Raw genomic sequence first — 27,082 nt, forward strand, 5'->3', positions numbered from 1 at the left:
TACAATGTGATTTTCTGGAGAAAAGAATTCTCAACTTGTCTGTCATAGTTGACGTGTACCTATGATGAAAATTACAGGCCTCTCTCATCTTTTTAAGTGGGAGAACTTGCACAATTGGTGGCTGACTAAATACTTTTTTTCCCCGCTGTAGTTGAATGTGCTGACAACAAAATCACACAAAAATTATCAATGGAAATCAAATTTATCAACCCATGGAGGTCTGGATTTGGAGTCACCCTCAAAATTAAAGTGGAAAACCACACTATAGGCTGTTCCAACTTTGATGTAATGTCCTTAAAACAAGTCAAAATGAGGCTCAGTAGTGTGTGTGGCCTCCACGTGCCTGTATGACCTCCCTACAACGCCTGGGCATGCTCCTGATGAGGTGGCGGATGGTCTCCTGAGGGATCTCCTCCCAGACCTGGACTAAAGCATCCGCCAACTCCTGGACAGTCTGTGGTGCAACGTGGCGTTGGTGGATGGAGCGAGACATGATGTCCCAGATGTGCTTAATTGGATTCAGGTCTGGGGAACGGGTGGGCTAGTCCATAGCATCAATGCCTTCCTCTTGCAGGAACTGCTGACACACTCCAGCCACATGAGGTCTAGCATTGTCTTGCATTAGGAGGAACCCAGGGCCAACCACACCAGCATATGGTCTCACAAGGGGTCTGAGGATCTCATCTCGGTACTTAATGGCAGTCAGGCTACCTCTGGTGAGCACATGGAGGGCTGTGCGGCCCCCCAACGAAATGCCACCCCACACCATGACTGACCCACCGCCAAACCGGTCATGCTGGAGGATGTTGCAGGCAGCAGAACGTTCTCCATGTGCTCAGTGTGAACCTGCTTTCATCTGTGAAGAGCACAGGGCGCCAGTGGCGAATTAGCCAATCTTGGTGTTCTCTGGCAAATGCCAAACGTCCTGCACGGTGTTGGGCTGTAAGCACAACCCCCACCTGTGGACGTCGGGGCCTCATACCACCCTCATGGAGTCTGTTTCTGACCGTTTGAGCAGACACATGCACATTTGTGGCCTGCTGGAGGTCATTTTGCAGGGCTCTGGCAGTGCTCCTCCTGCTCCTCCTTGCACAAAGGCGGAGGTAGCAGTCCTGCTGCTGGGTTGTTGCCCTCCTACGGCCTCCTCCACGTCTCCTGATGTACTGGCCTGTCTCCTGGTAGCGCCTCCATGCTCTGGACACTACGCTGACAGACACAGCAAACCTTCTTGCCACAGCTCGCATTGATGTGCCATCCTGGATGAGCTGCACTACCTGAGCCACTTGTGTGGGTTGTAGACTCCGTCTCATGCTACCACTAGAATGAAAGCACCACCAGCATTCAAAAGTGACCAAAACATCAGCCAGGAAGCATAGGAACTGAGAAGTGGTCTGTGGTCACCACCTGCAAAACCAGTCCTTTATTGGTGGTGTCTTGCTAATTGCCTATAATTTCCACCTGTTGTCTATTCCATTTGCACAACAGCATGTGAAATTTATTGTCAATCAGTGTTGCTTCCTAAGTGGACAGTTTGATTTCACAGAAGTGTGATTGACTTGGAGTTACATTGTGTTGTTTAAGTGTTCCCTTTATTTTTTTGAGCAGTGTGTATATATATATAATTTTTTATTTTGCAACATAGCATTAGCTAGCGCTAATCGGCTGTACCTGAGCCAAAACTCTAGTATTTTTCATCCTGTTGCTTGTTCTCCATCATTTTAAATATTGAGTCAACATGTTTTCAGCACTTTTATTCCCATCACTGATCAAAACTAATTTTCTCATGGCTCTCTCTTGTCTCTCTGCAGCAGACATATAGTGAGCAATATGTTTGGAACATCCAATTACAATAAAATGGCAGTACGAATCGCAACACATAGAATCATGAGAATCGCAATACATATTGTATCGGCACCTAAGAATCGTGATAATATCGTATTGTGAGGTCCCTGGCAATTCCCAGCCTTAATTAACATGTACATGTTTCCGTCCTTCTCTCTTTTCTGCAGGGTTTTGGTCCATAGTTTGATATGGCTGCCACTCTCCGGAAACTTGCAGTATTCGTGTCGGGCATGTGGATCTGCCTCCTGCTCCTCAACCCCTTTCCACAAACTGGGTAGGATGACTCATAGTTCACTCCCTTCTCTCCCCTAGCTCTCTTCCATTTACAGCCACTCACTCTTCTCTACCTCCTCCTCCCTCTCGTCCTCGTCCTCTTCTGTCCCCCATTTTGAATCTCTGGGGATGTGTTGCAGCTAATACATTCATTAATATGGCTCTAGTACTGTAGCTAGGCTTTCTGATCCTCAGAATGCCATTTGGAGGCAGACGTGGCCCAGTGTAAATAGCTATTGGATTTCTAGTGGCAAAGCGAGGTACAATAAACCTGGAGGAAGGGAAGGCTGGCCTACCGACAGAGGGGAGACCCGAGGGAAGGCGAGACAGTGCTTAGCCCAGATTGCCCTGCCATGGGTCCAGTTAGCTCTCACTGTCTATTAGCAGCACGCAGCACTTGTGAATTTCACAAGTGCACTGCCAGGAGGTTCTTGCCAAGACATAGCCATAGACAAGGCCTAAGATCACTGCAGTATTCCAACCCAGTCCATTTCCCCAGTGCAGTGTGCTGCATTCTCTAGCCTTGTGTATCCATTGAAGACCATTTTAAACCACGGGCAAGGCTCCCTAGCCTACTGCAGCCTTTTTAGAACACTTAACTTAACAATGAACATCTACCCACCTCAGCTCATTTGTTAGTCACCTCCCATTATCCACCTGTTCCATTAGTTGGCTACAGAGAGATTTCTCTCCATCCATCAAAAATAGTCAAATGAGTCATACAAAGCTATAGACAAGTTTACAGCTGTCAAGCTTTGGAACGAAAACTTTGCCTAGATGTTGTTAATAAACACTGTGTTATTGATTGCGTAACTTCAATCAAAGTTTATTTATGGATTTTCAGGTAATTCAGGACGTTACAAAGCCATTTTATCAGCTCAATTGTCCAGAATTGGCTCCTCTTTCCCACCATTTATATATTGTGTGTGATAGTATGCAGATCATGTACAGTATATTATATGAAAGCACATGATAACATTTCCATTTTTTAAATTTTCTACACACTCTTATCGAGACCAATTAGGGTTAAGTGCCTTGCTCAAGGGCACATCGGCAGATTTTTCACCTAGTCTGCTTGGGGATTCGAACCAGCGCCCTTTCGGTTACTTGCACAAAACTCTTAAGTGCAAGGCTACCTGCCGCCCTTAAGTAATGCTTAGAATGTGTTTGATAGTATAGTTGTGTGTGCAGGTGTGTGGTCACAGGCACACACACTAATACTAAGTGCTACAATCACGGTAATCTGCTACAGAAATGCATTGATTGAAATCTCCCTTTTTCCACGCTGGCCTGCACTGGAGGGACTGGGAGCGCACCCACAGGGAATCAGATGGGGGAGTGGAAGAGGAGGAATAGGGGGTTGGGGGGAACGAGGTTGCAATCTAATTCGGCACCATGCACATGCGCGCACACACACACACACACAAACACACACACACACACTCACACATATATATACACACACACACACATACATAATATTCAAGATGAGTGGAGCAGTGATTCATTTTGTACTGTGTCAGCATAGAGTGAAAAAGAAAGATGGACCGGATCTGATTTAATGTGACATAAAATACCCTCTTTCCCACTATACCTTTTCTCCTTCATATAGACCCTTCAAGTAAATTCAATCGTTTCCACCTCCATTATTTGGTTGAATTGCTCTTGGGAAATTGTAATATGCAACCTTATTTTTCTGGCAGTTCAGTCCTTTCCATTGCTGATTTTTGCTTTGTGCATGCAAAAAAAAAGCAATACAATTACATTTTAGTCATTTAGCAGACACTCTTATCCAGAGCGACTTACAGGAGCAATTAGGGTTAAGTGCCTTGCTCAAGGGCACAGACAGATTTTTCACCTAGTCGGCTCAGGGATTAGAACCAGCGACCTTTCGGTTACTGGCACAACGCTCTTAACCACTAAGCTACCTGCCGCCTCAACTACTTACAACGTTGTAAAAAATGCACCATGATTATTATGGTGATGATGATGAGGAAGATAATAACATTGATAATGGGGGATCATTCCAAACTGCAGAACTGCAATTCTAAACTCCAGTAGCTCAGTTACTACATCTGCATAGCAAGTAGTGCCTCTCCCTGTTACTTGGTTATGTAAATAATTCAGATGATAAAAAAAGCAAAACAAGCCCAAACAGAATAAACAAGGCATTTAAAGAGTCAAATTGAGGCCTTGGAATTGGCTTGTTTCATGGCTCTGCTCACTTTGTTGTCCTAAATACATTTCTGGTGACTTAAGTGAGAAACCTAAATAGTCCTGTTTATTTCGACGACCCATTTCTCTCCCTCAGTATCAGAATGGGTCCCTCTCTGTGTAACTGTGGCCTTTGATAAGCCTGCCTCTCTGATCCCCCACTCTTTGTTGCGTCCTCTCTCTCCAAATAAGTTTAATTTTGACTTCCCCTGGGACGTACCAATAAACCTGGGTATTTAATAGTACGTCCTAATGCGGTTATGTGGAAGTGGATCCGGAAAATTAGAGGAAAGGAGTGAAGGCACTGTGAGGCATGCAGAGCTTCAGAGCTGGCATTAAGGTTAGTCCTGCTTTGTTAAAAAGAAAAACATGTTCAAGCATGTCTTAGCTGAGATTAGATGTGCTTAGCATTATTTAGCTGGCATCGCCTTCATTCTCAAATTGGATCATATGTTACCAGATATTAATAAGCATAAATGGTGAGTGTGCTGCATTATGTGTACTCGTTCTGACATCTCAAGGAGGCAGAGAAAGAGAAGTAATAACAGCATTCATTGGCTTCTCTCACTCCCCCTCCCATCCTTCTCTCTCTCTCTCTCTCTCTCTCTCTCTCTCTCTCTCTCTCTCTCTCTCTCTCTCTCTCTCTCTCTCTCTCTCTCTCTCTCTCTCTCTCTCTCTCTCTCTCTCTCTCTCTTCTCTCTCTCTCTGTCTCACTTCCTTTCCCATCTCTCTCTCTCTCTCTCTCTCTCTCTCTCTCTCTCTCTCTCTCTCTCAATTCAATTTCAATTTAAGGACTTTATTGGCATGGGAAACATATGTTAACATTGCCAAAGCAAATTAAGTAGATAGTAAACAAAAGTGAAATAAACAATAAATATTAACAGTAAACATTACACTCAGAAGTTCCAAAAGAATAAAGACATTTAAAATGTCATATTATGTATATATATATATATATATATATATATATATATATATATATATATATATATATATATATACAGTGTTGTAACAATGTGCAAATAGTTAAAGTACAAATGGGAAAATAAATAAACATAAATATGGGTTGTATTTACTATTTACAATGGTGTTTGTTCTTCACTGGTTGCCCTTTTCTTGTGGGAGCAGGTAACAAATCTTGCTGCTGTGATGGCACACTGTGGTTTTTCACCCAGTAGATACGTTTATCAAAATTGGGTTTGTTTTCGAATTCTTTGTGGATCTCTGTAATCTGAGGGAAATATGTGTCTCACTTCCCTTCCTATCTCTCTCTCTCTCTCTCTCTCTCTCTCTCTCTCTCTCTCTCTCTCTCTCTCTCTCTCTCTCTCTCTCTCTCCCCCTCCCATCCTATCTCTCTCTCTCTCTCTCTCTCACTTCCCCTCCCATCCTATCTATCTCTCTCTCTCTCTCTCTCTCTCTCTCTCTCTCTCTCTCTCTCTCTCTCTCTGTCGTTCTCTCTCTAATGGGCTATGTCCTTGTGTTTTAAAGCATCAAAGCTATCCTGTTCAGTGCTTTGGCAGTCCATGGGAGCCTCTAATGCTTCCTAGAATGTGTCTAAATAACCGCAGACACTTCCACCCTGACTCCGGGCCAGGGGCATAGAAATTAATATTTTCTGGGTGACTGGGGTGGATTAAGTCAAAGCATACTCTCGGTGCATACCAACGAGACGTCCTCAATCACTTGAAAGACAGCACAGTGCGTCCTTGCACTGCAATCTTCACTCAGCAAATTGTATTTATGAACACATGCTTTAGGTGAGGCTTTGCCTGCCCCGTTTTAGGTAGGAAGTAGAGGGGAGCAGGGGCATGAGTTATTGTGATGTGGTGTCTGTCTCTGGAAATTTAGATCTGAACGGAAAATGTAAGTGCACAGGCGTACCAGCCATGACCAAGTTTGTAAATAATCCTTTTAGACTTCAGAGTGCTTATACCTCCAGAGTATCTCTTCACATCAGCAAAGCTGTCTCTCCCTGAGTCCTGCCGCCTCCCTGATGCCCACTGATACCATCGCCGGGCTCCAAATCGGCGACAGTGCAGGCAGGAGACATTGCTAATGAATAAAGTTGTCACAGACAAATCCCCTATATTAGGTTCTGTCACTCTGCATCGCCGCAATCCCTCACTGCACACGCTCGCTGATAGGCAGGGCTTGATTAAACTATTATTCGCAACAATCCATCTTTTACATATGAATGAGCAGCCTGTGGTCTTACAAACTCGCCTCCAACCCACACCCTCCGCAGCGCAATCCCCGGCTAACGAGTGCGGACAGCCAGACCCTTTTCTGTTGTCTGTTTTGTTTGGAATCCGTTTCAACTCCACTGGCCAAAGTGACACTTAATTAATGGCTATGAGGGGGAGAGTGCTGTACCTCCACTCCAGCTATTCATCGCCTCTGAAGTTCCCCGGCTCCTCTTCCTTTCTCACCTCATCTCACATGCATTATTCACGGGACGGAAGGGAAGGGCGCACTTTGAGATGTGACCTGGTGGACAGAGAACATTCTGTCAACGATACGGTGGCATTGTCAAGGTTATTGTGTTACAGGGCTGAGCCAGGGTAATGTGTTCTCTTGGTGAGCCTCTCTGTCTGCGGTTGGATGACTTGGCTGCCTGTCGTAGATTCTCTTTTTCAGCATTAATGTCACGATCGTCAGGGAGAGACCAAGGCGCAGCGTTGAAGGTGAACATATTATTTATTATACTGATCACACGATCAAAACAACAGACGATAACGTGATGTCTACGGTTTAACACAAACCAAATAAGAACAAGAAACCACAAACACAAAGTGAAAGACAGACAGTTAAATATGGCTCCCAATCAGAGACAACCAGCTGACACTCGTTGCCTCTGATTGGGAGTCACTCAGGCCAACATAGAAATACAAACATAGAATTACACACCCTGGCTCAACATAACAGTGTCCCCAGAGCCAGGGCGTGACAATTAAGATGGAAATTGAGAAAATAGGAAGCAAGGTAGACTAGACTGTATGTACAAATGTAAAACACAGCAGGTAGCATACTGTAAATATAGTACCGGTATGTGACAATATCATGATATGCAACACCAATGATCCTATTACATCTTTACATCACAAATACTATGGTGACAAGAATTGCCCCATCTTTCCCTTTTGTTGCAGGTTAAAAGTTGGCAATAGAATGTGGTGCACATCGTACAGAAACATATCACTGTTAGGCACCACCCTCATATAATCCACAGGGAACATTTAATTAATGAGTTTATCAATCTCAAATTCTCTCCTATCTCCCCAAGTTCTCTGTCCTGCTCACAGTTTATTGATCTCTGGGCTAATTAACCGAATTTCAGATGGGATAACTAACAGCGGCATTGTGTTGATATATATTGAGTAATTGATCCGTCAGCTTCAAAGTTCCTAATTGGTGAATAGTCCCAGCAGGCATCTGTGAATAAGATTAGAGTCGCAATGGATCCCCCAGAGTGCATGACTGCACAGCTGCACTGTGAACACAGAGAACTCAATCCTGCTCCAGAGCAACTGGGGATGGATGTCCGTCTCCTTACTGACCAGTAATGTGAGTCGACTCAATGGCTGATTCAAGACATGTGCTGCAGAGAATGGCTATGCCATGTTAAACTGCCATGAAATTCAGCTGCATTAGTCATTGATCCCAGCTTAATCTGACAAGTATGATTTCACAGACATTACATTTTTTTAAACTTTATTTTCTCCTATAGGCACTATTTTGTTACATGATGTTTTCAGTCTCATCGGGTGTGTTTTCTCTAATTTCACAGTGGTTTGGTACAAGCCACTCTGGTTTCGTGATACACTGTGAACTCCTATGTTGGAATGCACAGTTATTAGTATGATCCAGCACACCTCCATATCCACAAAGCCCTACTGAAATCCTACTAGGACTCGCATATGATTCACATCTGAAAGCCAGTCAATGAGCCCAGTCTGTTGGAGCATGCTTTGCTTGAGAATGATCCTGCAGCACCCTGTCTGTTGGTACGCCAACATGCCTCATTGGCTTGAACACAAGGGAATAGCCGAAAATAAGTGAAGCATCAAGATTGAGTGTCTGTAAAGCAGAGAGCTTCAGTAAAGCATGACAACATTTCTCTGGGAAGTGAGTCAGTTAGACAATGTTCACTTAACAACCGGGGCTGCTCCATAAAAGGTGCAAAGTTTCACTGAAATAATTATGAAGATGAAAGAGGAGAAACTAATATGAAGAAAGCTCCTAGGAGTTACATTCTGCCTTAGTAAAATGTTAGTAATAATTATCCCAACAGAAGAAAAAAAAGTTTTTTTTTATGCATGCTTATGTACAATTATTTAATTGATACTCTGCTCAGTAGATGTTCATTTAGCCAAAGCACTAAACCAAGGACACATCGCACTTTAATGTCTGAGCGACTTAAACAAACAAAACACTCCACTGTAGATCAGAGTCATTTGTGAGTGCAACATTTTTTTCTTTTCAAACCTCCCTGGGATGTTATTTCACCATGCTTGTCTGACTACAGTATGGCTGTACCATCTGTATGTTGTCTGCTTTGACAGGAGCTGGTCCTCTCTTCTTGTTTAGTCACCTCCCAGAGCCTGACTAGGATTGTCAATTGGAGGCATATCCAAGCTCTTGGGCCCTAACCTTATTTTACCCTGTCACTTCTGGGGAGTGGGGAGATACTGGAATGGGGTTGTGGTCAGTTATTAAGTGGGAGATGTTAAATGAGAGGTTACATGTTCCTCAGAGGCCCCAGAGACCAGATCCAGTGTGTTTGAATGCAGGCCAGACTGTGGAGGGCCAGGCTAGAGGAGCAGCAGCAGCTGCTGGGCGGAGATGGCTTTGGTTTGGCTCAACACTCAGGCAGATCCAATAGACAAACCAGGGATTACTAGATTGGGTTTGTGCCGAAGGGCTTCTGGATCAGTACACTGGGTCAGTCCACTGTTTCTGAGTCGTATATTGGCCAATGGTGTACTTTAGGGTGCAAGCTGCCAATACGCCAGGCACTAAACCACGTTTACTAGATCTTCTCTGTGTTGAGGCTAGAGAACGCCTCCATTTAAACATGCAGAGGAAGATTGAAGAATGCCTTCTAGCAAGTGACATTTACTTGCATTTGGCAGAGGGATCAGATTCTGACTCTGTTGTACATGTGCAGGTGTGCACAACGCTTGCCTAAGCAATCAAATTGAGGTTTTATTCTAAAGAGTTATTGATCTAAGCCCCAAGTCTATTTGGGATCACGCAATTTTAACATTCCCTAGCTCATTCACTTAAACATGCTGTACGAAGAGCTAGATATACTGTATTAAAACTGCCTCCAACACCCAGAGTATGTGTATGACAGGGGTAGGCAACTAGATTCAACTGCAGGACGATTTTTGTCCGATCGATTTACCACAACTAAGCCCAAGAAGAGATTGTAGTTAAAAAATAACAATCAATTCATACCTTGATTACATTGAGAAACGATCACATCTCTTTTTAAAATTAAATAAACACATTTGTTTGTGATTTTATAAAGCTGCTTGTTTAGCAGGATGTTTGAGAGTGATGTTTGTTCCAGTTTCCTGGATAGCTTTATAGAAATCAGCAGAGCTTTTTTCTATGGTTTCTGTAGATGGTTTTTGGAGAAAAGGGGAAAGCAAACAAATGGTTTCAGTGGCTGCTCCCTGGTAGATGTGATGTGACAGCAGAATGGAGCAGGGAATAGAATAATCTTATATTACACAGTCTCTCTCTGGCCCTATGTACAGTGGGGGAAAAAAGTATTTAGTCAGCCACCAATTGTGCAAGTTCTCCCACTTAAAAAGATGAGAGAGGCCTGTAATTTTCATCATAGGTACACGTCAACTATGACAGACAAAATGAGATTTTTTTTCTCCAGAAAATCACATTGTAGGATTTTTTATGAATTTATTTGCAAATTATGGTGGAAAATAAGAATTTGGTCAATACAAAAGTTTCTCAATACTTTTTTATATACCCTTTGTTGGCAATGACACAGGTCAAACGTTTTCTGTAAGTCTTCACAAGGTTTTCACACACTGTTGCTGGTATTTTGGCCCATTCCTCCATGCAGATCTCCTCTTGAGCAGTGATGTTTTGGGGCTGTCGCTGGACAACACAGACTTTCAACTCCCTCCAAAGATTTTCTATGGGGTTGAGATCTGGAGATTGGCTAGGCCACTCCAGGACCTTGAAATGCTTCTTACGAAGCCACTCCTTCGTTGCCCGGGCGGTGTGTTTGGGATCATTGTCATGCTGAAAGACCCAGCCACGTTTCATCTTCAATGCCCTTGCTGATGGAAGGAGGTTTTCACTCAAAATCTCACGATACATGGCCCCATTCATTCTTTCCTTTACACAGATCAGTCGTCCTGGTCCCTTTGCAGAAAAACAGCCCCAAAGCATGATGTTTCCACCCCCATGCTTCACAGTAGGTATGGTGTTCTTTGGATGCAACTCAGCATTCTTTGTCCTCCAAACACGACGAGTTGAGTTTTGACCAAAAAGTTTTATTTTGGTTTCATCTGACCATATGACATTCTCCCAATCCTCTTCTGGATCATCCAAATGCACTCTAGCAAACTTCAGACGGACCTGGACATGTACTGGCTTAAGCAGGGGGACACGTCTGGCACTGCAGGATTTGAGTCCCTGGCGGCGTAGTGTGTTACTGATGGTAGGCTTTGTTACTTTGGTCCCAGCTCTCTGCAGGTCATTCAATAGGTCCCCCCGTGTGGTTCTGGGATTTTTGCTCACCGTTCTTGTGATCATTTTGACCTCACGGGGTGAGATTTTGCGTGGAGCCCCAGATCAAGGGAGATTATCAGTGGTCTTGTATGTCTTCCATTTCCTAATAATTGCTCCCACAGTTGATTTCTTCAAACCAAGCTGCTTACCTATTGCAGATTCAGTCTTCCCAGCCTGGTGCAGGTCTACAATTTTGTTTCTGGTGTCCTTTGTCAGCTCTTTGGTCTTGGCCATAGTGGAGTTTGGAGTGTGACTGTTTGAGGTTGTGGACAGGTGTCTTTTATACTGATAACAAGTTCAAACAGGTGCCATTAATACAGGTAACGAGTGGAGGACAGAGGAGCCTCTTAAAGAAGAAGTTACAGGTCTGTGAGAGCCAGAAATCTTGCTTGTTTGTAGGTGACCAAATACTTATTTTCCACCATAATTTGCAAATAAATTCATTGAAAATCCTACAATGTGATTTTCTGGATTTATTTTTCTCAATTTGTCTGTCATAGTTGACGTGTACCTATGATGAAAATTACAGACCTCTCTCATCTTTTTAAGTGGGAGAACTTGCACAATTGGTGGCTGACTAAATACTTTTTTTCCCCCACTGTATTTCTACTCACTGTCTCTCTGGCCCTATGTATTTCTACTCACTGTCTCAATGGCCCTATGTATTTCCACTCATTTTCTCTCTCTTTACTCATCTTTTCTTTCTCACCCTCTCACTCACTCCCTTTTTTATAGGACTTTAAACTCACTCACTGTAAACTCTGAGTACTTTTTAAGATTCAGTGTTTGACCGTTGCATTCATCTGTCTGCAAGGCCAGAGAGGCAACACGAGCAGAGCTTCATAAGGACTCCTAATAAAAGTCTGAGCTGAGTTTTCAGAGCAGTGAGTCCTCTTCAAAAGAGGGCACCCAACACTCATCAAGTCCTCATTAGCTTCAAGTCGATAAAAGAAGAATGCACATAAATGTTGGTCATCATTAGTGAGCTGAGACATAGCATCTGACCCCTGAGTCAGTCAAAGCTGCATTAGCAACCATTGTTCAACCTGTTCCCTTTCTCTCCTGGACGCCTTATCTCCTCAGAGCACAGACAACTGGAAGACACTGAAAAGTGTAAATAAATCTGTCATATTGTGAAGCCACTAAATGTTAGCAGGCATGTCGGTTGGTGGTGGGCTCGGCTGAGGAGGTGTGTGAGGGGGTTGGGTAGGGAGGGGGTTGCCCTTGGTGGTGGGCTCGGCTGAGGAGGTGTGTGAGGGGGTTGGGTAGGGAGGGGGTTGCCCTTGGTGGTGGGCTCTGCTGAGGAGGTGTGTGAGGGGTTGTATGGGAGGGGGTTGCCCTTGGTGGTGGGCTCTGCTGAGGAGGTGTGTGAGGGGTTGTATGGGAGGGGGTTGCCCTTGGTGGTGGGCTCGGTTGAGGAGGTGTGTGAGGGGGTTGGGTAGGGAGGGGTTGCCCTTGGTGGTGGGCTCGGCTGAGGAGGTGTGTGAGGGGGTTGGGTAGGGAGGGGGTTGCCCTTGGTTGTGGGCTCGGCTGAGGAGGTGTGTGAGGGGGTTGGGTAGGAAGGGGGTTGCCCTTGGTGGTGGGCTCTGCTGAGGAGGTGTGTGAGGGGTTGTATGGGAGGGGGTTGCCCTTGGTGGTGGGCTCGGTTGAGGAGGTGTGTGAGGGGGTTGGGTAGGGAGGGGTTGCCCTTGGTGGTGGGCTCGGCTGAGGAGGTGTGTGAGGGGGTTGGGTAGGGAGGGGGTTGCCCTTGGTTGTGGGCTCGGCTGAGGAGGTGTGTGAGGGGGTTGGGTAGGGAGGGGGTTGCCCTTGGTGGTGGGCTCTGCTGAGGAGGTGTGTGAGGGGTTGTATGGGAGGGGGTTGCCCTTGGTGGTGGGCTCGGCTGAGGAGGTGTGTGAGGGGGTTGGGTAGGGAGGGGGTTGCCCATGGTGGTGGGCTCGGCTGAGGAGATGTGTGAGGGGGTTGGGTAGGGAGGGGGTTGCCCTTGGTGGTGGGCTTGGCTGAGGAGGTGTGTGAGGGGGTTGGGTAGGGAGGGGGTTGCCGTTGGTGGTGATGGGTGGCAGTAGGGGGTTGGCTGATTCTGGAATTGAAATGTTGTCAATTAAGAGTTTATTGATGAGGGCATGGACCCCCTCCGTGTCACTCTTATCCATACCCCCCTGTTGGAGGTAGATGGTTGTCTTTCATTTGATTTCCCCTTGCCATAGTAAATAAATGAAGCAGGGGCCCCTGTAGCTACAGCATGCTGGGGAGAATCATCAGCTTTCAAAATATCCCCAGTAAAGAGACAATGAGGCTGTGTGGCGTGGGCCACTTCAGCAGCAGACGATATCGGAGTCCTTATCAGTCAATCAGTGCCAAGCCTCCCTCTAAGCACCCCCACCACACTCCAGAGTAGGGTTGGGCGGTGTACCGTTAAATCAAATCACATTTTATTGGTCACATACACATATTTAGCAGATGTTATTGCGGGTGTAGTGAAATGCTTGTGTTTATAGCTCCAACAGTGCAGTATTTTACCAGTATTAATGCACAGACCGGTTTGGGTTTTTACTTTACCTTCTATAACGGTATTTGAATGTTTGGTTTGTTAAATGTGATACGCCTTGTGTAACTTCCATTTTTATAGTTTACTCCGTTACTTGAGTCATCTCTCTCCGCTCTCTCTCCGTGCCGCTTTCCACACAGCCCTAGCCCCGCCCCCTGTCACTCAAGGAGCGCATTCAGGGTTGCCATGTTCGTAGTTTTCCTAAGAAATTGGGCTACTTTTAAAATGTTGCGGGTGAAAAGGTTGTAGGTTTTTGGGTTACTTCTAAGTTACACCGCGGCCGCTATGGCATTTTAAAAATATATATTTCACTGTGAACTGCTGCATCTGACTATCAGGCAGTGAGGCGGGCTGTTGCTGAGTGAGTGGTGGGGAGGGCCGGAGGGGTATGTGTTGAGAGAGCGCTGCAGCATGCAGCTTAGTTCACTCTTGGCTGAGTCATGTGAGTGAGGAGCCAGAGCAGCGCACGTCGTGACAAGTTTTTACCAGTTGTAGGTATGCTATTTAACTTGTCATTATGCGCAAGTGGAAATTTGAAATGGAAGTTATGGAACTCCCTCGCGTGCTTCTGTTAGGTGGAAAAGTTCTCAATGAAACTGACATTAAATGTGGAGAATGATACATTTGCATCTGTTGGCCATCAAGTAACCTATTCATTTATATGCCATTGTAGGCTAATGTAAGCTGCCATTTGATACAATAAATATGTGAAATGACTAAATCACTGGAGTCATTGCAAATACATTTGTGCCACATGTGTAGCCTACCAGGAGCTGATAAACAGATTTAACAAATAGCCTATATCTTCAGTGTATTGTTGTTGTAGCCTTGTGTTATTATGCAATTATTATTTGCCATGTTTAGTTAATTAAATTGGAAGTTATCAAAGCTCCATTCGCAATTGCCTATCAGTTGTTAGAACGCATTAGATAGACGGTAACAGTCAGTCAGTCAGATTAGGCTACAGGTAAAATAAAAATAAATAAAAAACATTGGCTGTTGTTGACGAGCATATTCAGTTCATATACATATTATTAATATTTAATTCACTGATTGAAATTACGACCCCATCCTCTGTAGCCTATTCCAGCAGGCTATTGGGAAGCACTTATTACTTTGAAATCGCCAAACAATTCATGTTGAATACATTTGTCTGTTAATTTGAACTAAGCAAGCTGCTAAATAGTTCAGTTTACATGCCTACATTTTGCCTAGGCTACTGTAGACTATCTGAAGATGTAGGCCTATCATTTACATTTGAATCATTTAGCAGACGCTCTTATCCAGAGCCACTTACAGAGGCTATAGGCTACCTGCATCTACGTATCTAAGCAAACCATGGCAAAGTTGAATTATAATCATCAACCCATATTTTAGTCTGTAGCCTATGCCTATTGGAAGTCAATCTTGCAAAAGGCCATTTATAGCTGTTCTAGTCTGAACATCTTGCACACAATAATGGCACAATTGCCAGAAAATAGCCTAACATTCAGGTTTTTTAGTTCGGCCAAGCGTTTCTTGCTCAGAGATTTCGAGGTCCTCTGTCCAACTTTCATCACTCAAACTCTTCCGTCGGATTTACAGTATCTATAATTATGCACGAAAGGGATTTATTTACAATTTATAAACCAGGTTCGAGCCCTGAATGCTGATTGGCTGAAAGCTGTGGTATATCAGACCACATACCATGGGTATGACAAAAAATATTGTTTTACGTTGGTAACCAGTTTATGAAAGAAATAATGCACCCTGGGGATTTGTGGTATATGGCCAATATACCACGGCTGTATCCAGGCACTCCGCGTTGCGTCATGCTTAAGAACAGCCCTTAGCCATGGTATATTGGCCATATGCCATACCCCCTCGTGCTTATTGCTTAATCATAGCAGTCAAACGAGTTAAAAGGGTCGTGGGTTCGTTTCCCACGGGGGGCCAGTATGAAAATGTATGCACTCACTAACTGTAAGTCGCTCTGGATAAGAGTGTCTACTAAAATGTAAAAAAATTTTTTTACATAGATTGATTGAAAATGATCTGGCAAGTTAAATAAGGGCAAATTATATTTTCTCTTGCGACATATTCAAATTAGTTTATTACGTAGTTCATAGTTCGCAATAATTATTATTTTGATGAAAACCGAATTTTGCTTCGAACGTTGTTAAAAGTTACGTCGATATTCCTTCTTAATTGGCTCAATAATGTTATGGAAAAATTGTTATTGTATAAATGTGGCAACTACTCTCTTGCTGTGGGAAAACAAAATTGGGCTAGTTTTCAGGCCTTTTGGGCGGGTTTTGTGTGGTCATTGGGCTGAAAATTGTATCTTGACCTGGCGACCATGAGCGCATTTGTTGTTCCTCAACCATGAGACACTTGCATTCAGTCTGCATGGTCAATGCAGCTAATGCAACAATGTTGATGAAAACTATGCTGTTTTCACTGTGCTTCTTAATATAAATCCACTAGCGTTCGTTAATTACACTATTAGTTTGTGTTTCTTACATCTGCAAACAGCTAGTTTGTATTTTCATAGCAAGTTGGGCCTAAATCTGGTTAGCCGCTAATGCTAATCGCTAATGCTAATCGGTAGCTATCTAATAAATGTCAGAGCAAACGTAATTAGCTATACAGCCTGATAATACCAGTGATGGTGTAGACTTAAATCAGCATGTTGTTTGTGCAACAGTATCTTCTAAATCAAAGAAGAATAAGCAAAGCAAGAATATGTTAGTTACATGAAGTAGCTAAGAGAAAACATTCAATGTAGCCAAAGAAACACTTATCAACACTTTGGTTCGTACCCTGTCACAATAACTCCTCCCTGGCATTTTCATTCGTTGTCATGTCAAACACTACTGTATTCAAAGTGCCCACTATTATATTCTAACTGTAGAATTAGAATAATCATTCTATTACCATGATTCTGACAGTTCACCCAAGTGTTTTGCTCTAAATCGCAAGTTAAATCACAATTGCAACATTTAGTAAAAAATAAGGCCTAGATTGTTTGCTCATATCGTGCAGCCCTACGTGGCAGTGTGGAAATGAAATGCAGGAAATGCAGAAATTGATGAAAATGCAGAAATGATTATTGCTTGAAGTTGAATTGAACTGTATAAAACAATCAGAATGGAGAAAGACCCATTGAAATCACATAGAATGTATGTGTTGCCACCCTAGGGTCACGCACTACTCAAAGCAAATGTATAACTTTTATTATTCAAAAACATAAAATACAGTCAAATGCCGTCATACCGTCCATAAAATAAATAAAAAATACTGTGATATCATATTTTGGCCATATCGCCCAGCCCTACTAGAGAGCGAGAGAGAGAGCGCAAAGGAGGAAGGAAAGTTGTGCATGTGGGAGGTTGGGGGAAGCTTCCTGCGGTACCCACTTTGGATGCAGGGTGTGTAAGTAGCCTCTCTTTAAGCTCAAGGAATTGGATTAGATGTCGGTGGAGTTACCCACAGTGCAGCTCTTTTTCTATCCTTTCTCCACCCTGTCTCTGTCTCTCTCTCTCTCACCATATTTCTCTCCCTCTCCTCCCTCTCTCTCTCTATCTCACTCCTTTACGTTGCTCTGCTGTGTTTATCAATCAGACCTGTTTCATTTTCAGCAGAGGCCCTTTTGGCTTTGACTGGCGTCTGAGATGATTGGATATGAAACACAAATAGTAGTTTATACGTCAAGGTGCCACACGCACAAAGGCACGGACACACACACACACACACACACACACACACACACACACACGTACAAAAGTGATGTTCTTGTTTCAATTCTGTCTGTCCTGCTGTCATCATTGAAGTTTCCTTTTCCTTTTGGACATTGTCTTAACAGTGCTGTTAGTACTGGTATACTGACAAGGAGATTTCAGAGGGACAGCTAATGTACCCATCCCTTGAACCAACACAATTCCTAGTCTGTCTGCCAGTTGAGGGCTTGTGCTTGTTTATCCCCATAGTGTACTATGTAAAGGGTAGACGTACCTGTATAATGTGTTTGAGTGCACAGCGACCTGCCCATATAAGGATGTATGTACACTATATATACAAAAGTATGTGGACACCCCTTCAAATGAGTGGATTTGGCTATTTCAGCCACACCCGTTGCTGACAGGTGTATAAAATCGAGCACATAGCCATGCAATCTCCATAGACAAAAATTGGCAGTAGAATGGCCTTACTGAAGAGCTCAGTGACTTTCAACGTGGCACCGTCATAAGATGCCACCTTTCCAGTCAGTTTGTCAAATTTCTGCCCTGCTAGAGCTGCCCCGGTCAACTGTAAGTGCTGTTATTGTGAAGTAGAAACGTCTAGGAGCAACAACGGCTCAGCCGCGAAGTGGTAGGTCACACAAGCTCACAGAATGGGACCTCCTAATCGTCTGTCCTCGGTTGCAACCCTCACTACCAAGTTCCAAAACTGCCTCTGGAAGCAACGTCAGCACAATAACTGTTCCTCAGGAGCTTCAGATGACGCAGATGCTAAGCTACAGGACTGTTTTGCTAGCACAGACTGGAATATGTTCCGGGATTCTTCAGATAGCATTGAGGAGTACACCACATCAGTCACTGGCTTCATCAATAAGTGCATCGATGACGTCGTCCCCACAGTGACCGTACGTACATACCCCAACCAGAAGCCATGGATTACAGGCAACATCCGCACTGAGCTAAAGGCTAGAGCTGCCGCTTTCAAGGAGCGGGACTCTAACCCGGACGCTTATAAGAAATACCGCTATGCCCTCCGACGAACCATCAAACAGGCAAAGAGTCAATACAGGACTAAGATTGAATCGTACTACACTGGCTCTGACGCTCGTCGGATGTGGCAGGGCTTGAAAACTATTACAGACTACAAAGGGAAGCACAGCCGCGAGCTGCCCAGTGACACAAGCCTACCAGACGAGCTAAATCACTTCTATGCTCGCTTCGAGGCAAGCAACACTGAAGCATGCATGAGAGCACCAGCTGTTCCGGATGACTATGTGATCACGCTCTCCGTAGCCGAAGTGAGTAAGACTTTTAAGCATTTGGGCGTTGTTGTACACTAATTTACTCCAAGTAGGGAAAGGATGGTGGGGTTGAAAAGTAATAAAGGGGAATATATATTTAAAAAAAATTTAAAAAAAGACTTTTAAGCAGGTCAACATTCACAAGGCCGCAGGGCCAGACGGATTACCAGGACGTGTACTCCGAGCATGTGCTGACCAAATGGCAAGTGTCTTCACTGACATTTTCAACATGTCCCTGACTGAGTCTGTAATACCAACATGTTTCAAGCAGACCACCATAGTCCCTGTGCCCAATGACACTAAGATAACCTGCCTAAATTACTACCGACCCGTAGCACTCACGTCTGTAGCCATGAAGTACTTTGAAAGGCTGGTCATGGCTCACATCAACACCATTATCCCAGAAACCCTAGACCCACTCCAATTTGCATACCGCCCCAACAGATCCACAGATGATGCAATCTCTATTGCACTCCACACTGCCCTTTCCCACCTGGACAAGAGGAACACCTACGTGATAATGTTATTCATTGACTACAGCTCAGCGTTCAACACCATAGTGCCCTCAAAGCTCATCACTAAGCTAAGGATCCTGGTACTAAACACCTCCCTCTGCAACTGGATCCTGGACTTCCTGACGGGCCGCCCCCAGGGGGTAAGGGTAGGTAACAACACATCTGCCACGCTGATCCTCAACACGGGGGGCCCTCAGGGTTGCATGCTCAGTCCCCTCCTGTACTCCCTGTTCACCCATGACTGCATGGCCAGGCACGACGCCAACACCATCATTAAGTTTGCCGACGACACAACAGTGGTAGGCCTGATCACCGGCAATGATGAGACAGCCTATAGGGAGGAGGTCAGAGACCTGGCCGTGTGGTGCCAGGATAACAACCTCTCCCTCAACATGATCAAGACAAAGGAGATGATTGTGGACAACAGGGAAAAAAAAGAGGATTGAGCACGCCCCCATTCTCATTGACGGGGCTGTAGTGAAACAGGTTGAGAGCTTCAAGTTCCTTGGTGTCCACATCACCAACAAACTATCATGGCACGACAAAGCCTATTCCCCCTCAGGAGACTGAAAACATTTGGCATGGGTCCTCAGATCCTCAAAAAGTTATACAGCTGCACCATCGAGAGCATCCTGACTGGTTGCATCACCGCCTGGTATGGCAACTGCTCGGCCTCCTACCGCATGGCACTACAGAGGGTAGTGCGTATGGCCCAGTACATCACTGGTGCCAAGCTTCCTGCCATCCAGGACCTTTATACCAGGCGGTGTCAGAGGAAGGCCCTCAAAATTGTCAAAGACTCCAGCCACCCTAGTCATAGACTGTTCTCTCTGCTACCGCACGGCAAGCGGTACCGGAGCGCCAAGTCTAGGTCCAAAAGGCTTCTCAACAGCTTCTACCCCCAAGCCATAAGACTCCTGAACAGCTAATCATGGCTACCCGGACAATTTGCACTGCCCCCCCACCCCCACCCCGTCCCCCTTTTTTACTCTGCTCTACTCTGTTTATTATTTATGCATAGTCACTTTAACTCTACCCACATGTACATATTACCTAAATTACCTCGTCTAGCCGGTGCCCCCGCACATTGACTCTGCACCAGTACCCCCCTGTATATAGCCTCCCTACTGTTATTTTATTTTACTGCTGCTCTTTAGTTATTTGCTTTTATTTTTTTTGCTTAACACTTTTGTTTATTTGTTTTACTTTGCGTTGTTGGTTAAGGGCTTGTAAGTAAGCATTTCACTGTAATGTCTACACCTGTTGTATTCGGCGCATGTGGCAAATACAATTTTATTTTATTTTATTTGAAATGGGTTTCCATGGCCGAGCAGCTTCACACAAGCCTAAGATCCCCATGCGCAATGCCAAGCGTCGGCTGGAGTGGTGTAAAGCTCGCCGCCATTGGACTCTGGAGCAGTAGAAACGCGTTCTCTGGAGTGATGAATCATGCTTCACCCTCTGGCAGTCTGACAGACGAATCTGGGCTTGGCAGATGCCAGGAGAACGCTATCTGTCCGAATGCACAATGCCAACTGTAAAGTTTGGTGGAGGAGGAATAATGGTCTGGGGCTGTTTATCATGGTTTGGGCTAGGCCTCTTAGTTCCAGTGAAGAGAAATCTTAATGCTACAGCATACAATGACATTCTAGACGATTCTGTGCTTCCAACTTTGTGGCAAGAGTTTGGGGAAGGCCCTTTACTGTTTCAGCATGACAATGCACAAAGCGAGGTCCAAATAGAAATGGTTTGTTGAAATCGGTGTGGAAGAACTTGACTGGCCTGCACAAAGCCCTGACCTCAACCCCTTCGAACACCTTTGGGATGAATTGGAACACTGAATGCGAGCCAGGCCTAATCGCCCAACATCAGTGACCAACCTCACTAATGCTCTTGTGACTGAATGGGAGCAAATCCCCGCAGCAATGTTCTAACATCTAGTGGAAAGCCGTCCCAGACGAGTGGAGGTTGTTATAGCAGCAAAGGGGGGGACCAACTCCATATTAATGCCCATGATTTTGAAATGAGATTTTCGAGGAGGGGTCCACATACTTTAGGTCATGTAGTGTATGTTTGTTCATGTGAGAGTGCTTGTGTGTGGTGCATGCCTGTATGTAAATGAGTGTTAGCTGTTAGCGGCCATCAGACATGCTTGTTGATAGGGGTCACCTGGAGACAGGTCAGAGATCAATCCCTCAGGGGGTCTCGGTTTGATTGAAAATGGCACTCATTAGCTCATCAGTGCTGCATCTATGGTGCACTCTCCGTCTCACCAGCACATTGTTCACTGAGGAACGGTGGCCAGGGCCACAACAAGATAATTGCTCTGCATATTTAAGGTAATTAAGGAAGTGGAGATTGACTGCATATTCAGGACCTACTCTGTCAATATTATGTGTAAAGAAGGAGGAAGAAATCCTGAGGCAGAGTTTGCAGCAGCTCTGTGACAGGCTTCACTAATCCTTTTGGACTTCAATCGGTCTTTCCATGTCTGAGAGTGGTGTGCTGCCACACAGCGCCTCAAATTAAACCCCAACATGTTTGTGTCTTAATCATTGCGGTAGCCATGACTGTGAAGGTTGAATTAGAAAGAGGTTCAATTACCCCTTCAGCTCTCTCAGTGGTTTGAAACAACAGTGGTTCCTCCAATAATCTGGCCTGAGTTTGTTGTAAACAGGAAATTAATTATGAGTGCAGAGTGAAACTGTGGACAGCCAGACACGTGGTGTTCAGGTTCAGGTGGAGCTGTATTTCTCATGACTAATCTGAGGAGTCTGAGGAACCACTGGTACAGGAAAGACTCAAAGATGTCTGCTGTGTTCAATTTAAAAAACTCTCACTCTCTCTCTCTCTCTCTCTCTCGCTCTCTCTCTCTCTCTCTCTTCAGGGCAGTGGTTGGGCACAGAGAGCCGTTGCCTGATGACAGTAGAGACAACATCACTATTTTCACCCGGATCCTGGACAGACTACTGGATGGCTACGACAACCGGCTTCGCCCCGGACTAGGAGGTAGGCTGGTTTGTTGTGCGAAGACACTGCCCACCTCTCCCTACCTCTAACAGAGCCAGACATACTGCTAATAGTGCCTTTTGGGCTTTGCCACACACAATGTGTAGGATTCTCTCTAAGCTGCTGAGTCTGCCATCCACCACTTTAATAAAATTGTCTTTGAAACATTCATTATATAGCCATACATTGCTTCAAAGAGATCATCAGCTAGCTAGCATATTACCTTTTTGCAATGTCTGTCTGCCTCTACTACCCAAAACTATTAAAGTAAGCTAGTTTTAACTAGAAGAATCAATCAGCAAATCATAAAGACCTTCACTAGCTGAATCAGGTGTGTTAGTACTGGCTTGGGACAAAAGCTTGAACACATGATATGGTCCCCCAGGATCAGGAGTGAAGTACAATTAATATCTAGCTAGTTAGAAAGAAGCCGCTGTCCACTGCCTCTACTGAAACAGAGAGCACCTGCGAGTCCTCTCCTCCCTCCCTCCTCCCTACCTCCCCGCATTGTCAGCCCAGGCTCACCAAGCCAGGCAGCTAGCCGTGGCATGCAGTGATGGATTTGGAGCTGTGACCCCATGAACAATTGGGTCCCTTGTCAGCGTGCCCTCCATTGATCCTTCAGAGCCATACAATGGTGTCATTAACAGCTCAGTTTCCCTGATCATAGTGAGAGGAGGCTACAGCTCTTCAGATCTTGAACATATTGCTTTTTGGAACAATGAAATTATTAATCCTCCTCACAAGGAGATGCTTATCGCCAGCAGAATGCTACAAGGACTCTATTCAAAACAGCAGCTTGTTGGCTTGCAAGCCCAGTCTTCAAATCCCAGAGGTCCAGCAGAGCTCTGATTTCCTGCCCACTGGGGACGGCCCTGCCCTGCCTGCAGAGGAAGTGCTAATGCTACATCATTTAATTCTAATTTTACATCAGCTAATGCTAACACTACATCATCTAATGCTACGTCAGCTAATGCTAATGCTACATCATCATCAGGTTGGTGATAAGACCATGTGCTAATGATTTTACATTTATTGTGGATTTTTTCAAAATGGAGCTTATTATAAGTCATTTTGAATTCTCAGTTAGAGGTCTGTGAGAGTGTGAATATGAAATCCATGTGATGTTTTAAGCTGACAGTGCTGAGCACCCCCGCTCTATTCCATACCCACTAGGATGTATGATAAATCTGTCACCATACTAGCTTTGCCACCTACAGTGAGGGAAAAAAGTATATGATCCCCTGCTCATTTTGTACGTTTGCCCACTGACAAAGAAATGATCAGTCTATAATTTTAATGGTAGGTTTATTTGAACAGTGAGAGACAGAATAACAACAAAAAAATCCAGAAAAACGCATGTCATTGATTGATTACTTCTGTGGACAGGTGTCTTTTATACAGGTAACGAGCTGAGATTAGGAGCACACTCTTAAAGGGAGTGCTCCTAATCTCAGTTTGTTACCTGTATAAAAGACACCTGTCCACAGAAATAATCAATCAATCAGATTCCAAACTCTCCACCATGGCCAAGACCAAAGAACTCTCCAAGGATGTCAGGGACAAGATTGTAGACCTACACAAGGCTGGAATGGGCTACAAGACCATCGCCAAGCAGCTTGGTGAGAAGGTGACAACAGTTGGTGCGATTATTCGCAAATGGAAGAAACACAAAATAACTGTCAATCTCCCTCGGCCTGGGGCTCCATGCAAGATCTCACCTCGTGGAGTTGCAATGATCATGAGAACGGTGAGGAATCAGCCCAGAACTACATGGGAGGATCTTGTCAATGATCTCAAGGCAGCTGGGACCATAGTCACCAAGAAAACAATTGGTAACACACTACGCCGCGAAGGACTGAAATCCTGCAGCGCCCGCAAGGTCCCCCTGCTCAAGAAAGCACATATACAGGGCTGTCTGAAGTTTGCCAATGAACATCTGAATGATTCAGAGGAGAACTGGGTGAAAGTGTTGTGGTCAGATGAGACCAAAATGGAGCTCTTTGGCATCAACTCAACTCGCCGTGTTTGGAGGAGGAGGAATGCTGCCTATGACCCCAAGAACACCATCCCCACTGTCAAACATGGAGGTGGAAACATTATGCTTTGGGGGTGTTTTTCTGTTAAGGGGACAGGACAACTTCACCGCATCAAAGGGACGATGGACGGGGCCATGTACCGTCAAATCTTGGGTGAGAACCTCTTTCCCTCAGCCAGGGCATTGAAAATGGGTTGTGGATGTGTATTCCAGCATGACAATGACCCAAAACACACGGCCAAGGCAACAAAGGAGTGGCTCAAGAAGAAGCACATTAAGGTCCTGGAGTGGCCTAGCCAGTCTCCAGACCTTAATCCCATAGAAAATCTGTGGAGGGAGCTGAAGGTTCGAGTTGCCAAACGTCAGCCTCGAAACCTTAATGACTTGGAGAAGATCTGCAAAGAGGAGTGGGACAAAATCCCTCCTGAGAGGTGTGAAAACCTGGTGGCCAACTACAAGAAACGTCTGACCTCTGTGATTGCCAACAAGGGTTTTGCCACCAAGTACTAAGTCATGTTTTGCAGAGGGGTCAAATACTTATTTCCCTCATTAAAATGCAAATGAATTTATAACATTTTTGACATGCGTTTTTCTGGATTTTTTTGTTGTTATTCTGTCTCTCACTGTTCAAATAAACCTACCATTAAATTATAGACTGATCATTTCTTTGTCAGTGGGCAAACGTACAAAATCAGCAGGGGATGAAATACTTTTTTCCCTCACTTGTATGCACTTTCCATGACTCTCCGACCTCCCAGACAGAGAAATCTCAGGTTCCCTCCAAATGTGTTGGATGTATTCTGTATTCCAAAGCCCTCGGCATGTGCATTTTGATTAATGGCCAATGTTATGTTGCCAGGGGAACTCTAGATTCCATAGCGGCATGTTCTGGAAGCATTCCATCGGTTTCACTCCGTCTCGGAGCAACGACTGGCAGACAGCCACTCACAGCCTTACATCAAAGCCCCTCGTTCATTTACATCCTGCAATCGATTAAATCTAAGTTAAGGCCGTGAGGCTCTAATTGGAAACCTTATAGTAAAAGGTGATTCCCCCCACTTCCGTCATCGCATTTAGGATGACTCATGTGCAGCAGACTGTTGGCAGTCTCTCTCAGTGTTTCATCTCCAGTCCTTAACTCTATTCTGAAAATGCACATTTCACCCAATTACACAGGAAATGTTGTTTACCCAGACTGTGCAGATAGGAAGCGCTCCCAGTTAAAGGATTATACACAATAGAGCGCATTAGGATAATGCACAGTGAATAGCATCATCTGACACCAATACAAACAAGTCCCTGTAAACAGGCCTAAATATGATTTTAATGTGGTCCTGCCAACCCTCATTATTCCTGTGATTCCTCATCTCAGTTTGTGACCGTGATAATGATGCAAACACTCTCCCTAAAAACAACCTCTATCAAAGTCTCGCTACCTCCATAGGTTCAGCCTTGTTTATTTGGTTGAGTGGTGAGACATCAAACATTCATGTTCCTGCCTCTGTCATTGGATTTGAAGTTTGGAAAGTGAGCTGACTTTACTAAACTGACATCAACAACCAACCTGAAGTAGACAGAGCAGCAGTATGGCCTGGCGGTCAGGGAAAGGACTGGTAACCATCTTACATGGAGCACTCCTCTGTTCTTTGATGAAGGTACTTAAACTCGACCTTTTTGTCTTCTCCTCATGTCCAAGCAGAGAGTGTGACGGAGGTGAGGACAAATATCTACGTGACCAGCTTTGGACCGGTGTCAGACACAGACATGGTGAGTGTTATATTACTGTACCATCCGGCGCCCAGATCCTCAGAATGTGACCCCGATAGGACCAGCATAACTTATCAAATAATTCACCCCAAAAAAATGTTGGTGTCATTTATACTATATTTGAGACAAAACTGTTGTAATTATGTCACACTTAGAGAAGGAGTTTTTAAGGTAAGGTCACATTGATTGGACTATCCAAGCATCTTGCCCTGGGTTGTACTGTATATTTACCATCCTATAGTGAGTGACTGGCTAAACATGACATCATCGGTTATAGGCCATGAATGTGGATGAGACTAGTGTATAGAAAAGTACATACAATGCAACAGAAAGTGACACATTGATCCCAGTGACCACCGAGACTGATGCGGGGTCAAAACAATGTTGACTCAACGACACAGTCTAGAGCAGGATTCCCCAACTGGCGGCCTGCGGGTGGTTCTATTTGGCCCGTAATTTGTCTCAGCAAAAATTGTTGGACATGAAAGACTGTAAAAATACCAGGAAATCAGCTCCAAGTGATTTTAATTTAGGAAATCTGTTCCCAAGTATTCCCACTCATACAACATGTAAAGTGTTGGTCCCATGTTTCATGAGCTGAAATAAAAGATCCCAGAAATCTTTCATGTGCACAAAAAGCTTATTTCTTTCAAATGTTGTGCTCATATTTGTTTACATCCCTGTTAGTGAGCATTTCTCCTTTGTCAAGATAATCCATCCACCTGACAGGTGTGGCATATCAAGAAGCTGATTAAACAGCATGGTCATTAAACATGTGCACCTTGTGCTGGGGACAATAAAAGGCCTCTCTAAAATGTGCAGTTTTGTCACACAACATAATGCCACAGATGTCTCACATTTTTAGGGAGCATGCAATTGGCATGCAGACTGCAGGAATGTCCACCAGAGCTGTTGCCAGAGAATTGAATGTTCATTTCTCTACGATAAGCCTCCAACGTCATTTTAGAGAATTTGGCAGTACGTCCAACCGGCCTCACAACTGCAGACCACGTGTATGGCGTCGTGTGTGCGAACGGTGTGATGATGTCAACATTGTGAGCAGAGTGCCCCATGGTGGCGGTGGACAATGAACA

General features: G+C 44.6%; 1 protein-coding gene across 1 annotated transcript in view; it reads left to right on the plus strand.

Moving 5' to 3' along the window:
* Positions 1-27,082, plus strand: part of LOC311100165 (gamma-aminobutyric acid receptor subunit alpha-3-like) — a 148,404-nt gene that overhangs the window by 33,563 nt on the left and 87,759 nt on the right. The window contains exons 2-4 of the mRNA XM_084140957.1: positions 2,010-2,116; positions 22,062-22,183; positions 25,918-25,988. Of these exons, the coding sequence (XP_083997083.1) occupies positions 2,031-2,116; positions 22,062-22,183; positions 25,918-25,988 (279 nt within the window). The 5' untranslated portion in view covers positions 2,010-2,030. The remainder of the gene's footprint in view (positions 1-2,009; positions 2,117-22,061; positions 22,184-25,917; positions 25,989-27,082) is intronic.

The sequence above is a fragment of the Coregonus lavaretus genome (genome assembly GCF_964263955.1).
Source record: "Coregonus lavaretus genome assembly, chromosome: 24".
NCBI classification, from domain to species: domain Eukaryota; kingdom Metazoa; phylum Chordata; class Actinopteri; order Salmoniformes; family Salmonidae; genus Coregonus; species Coregonus lavaretus.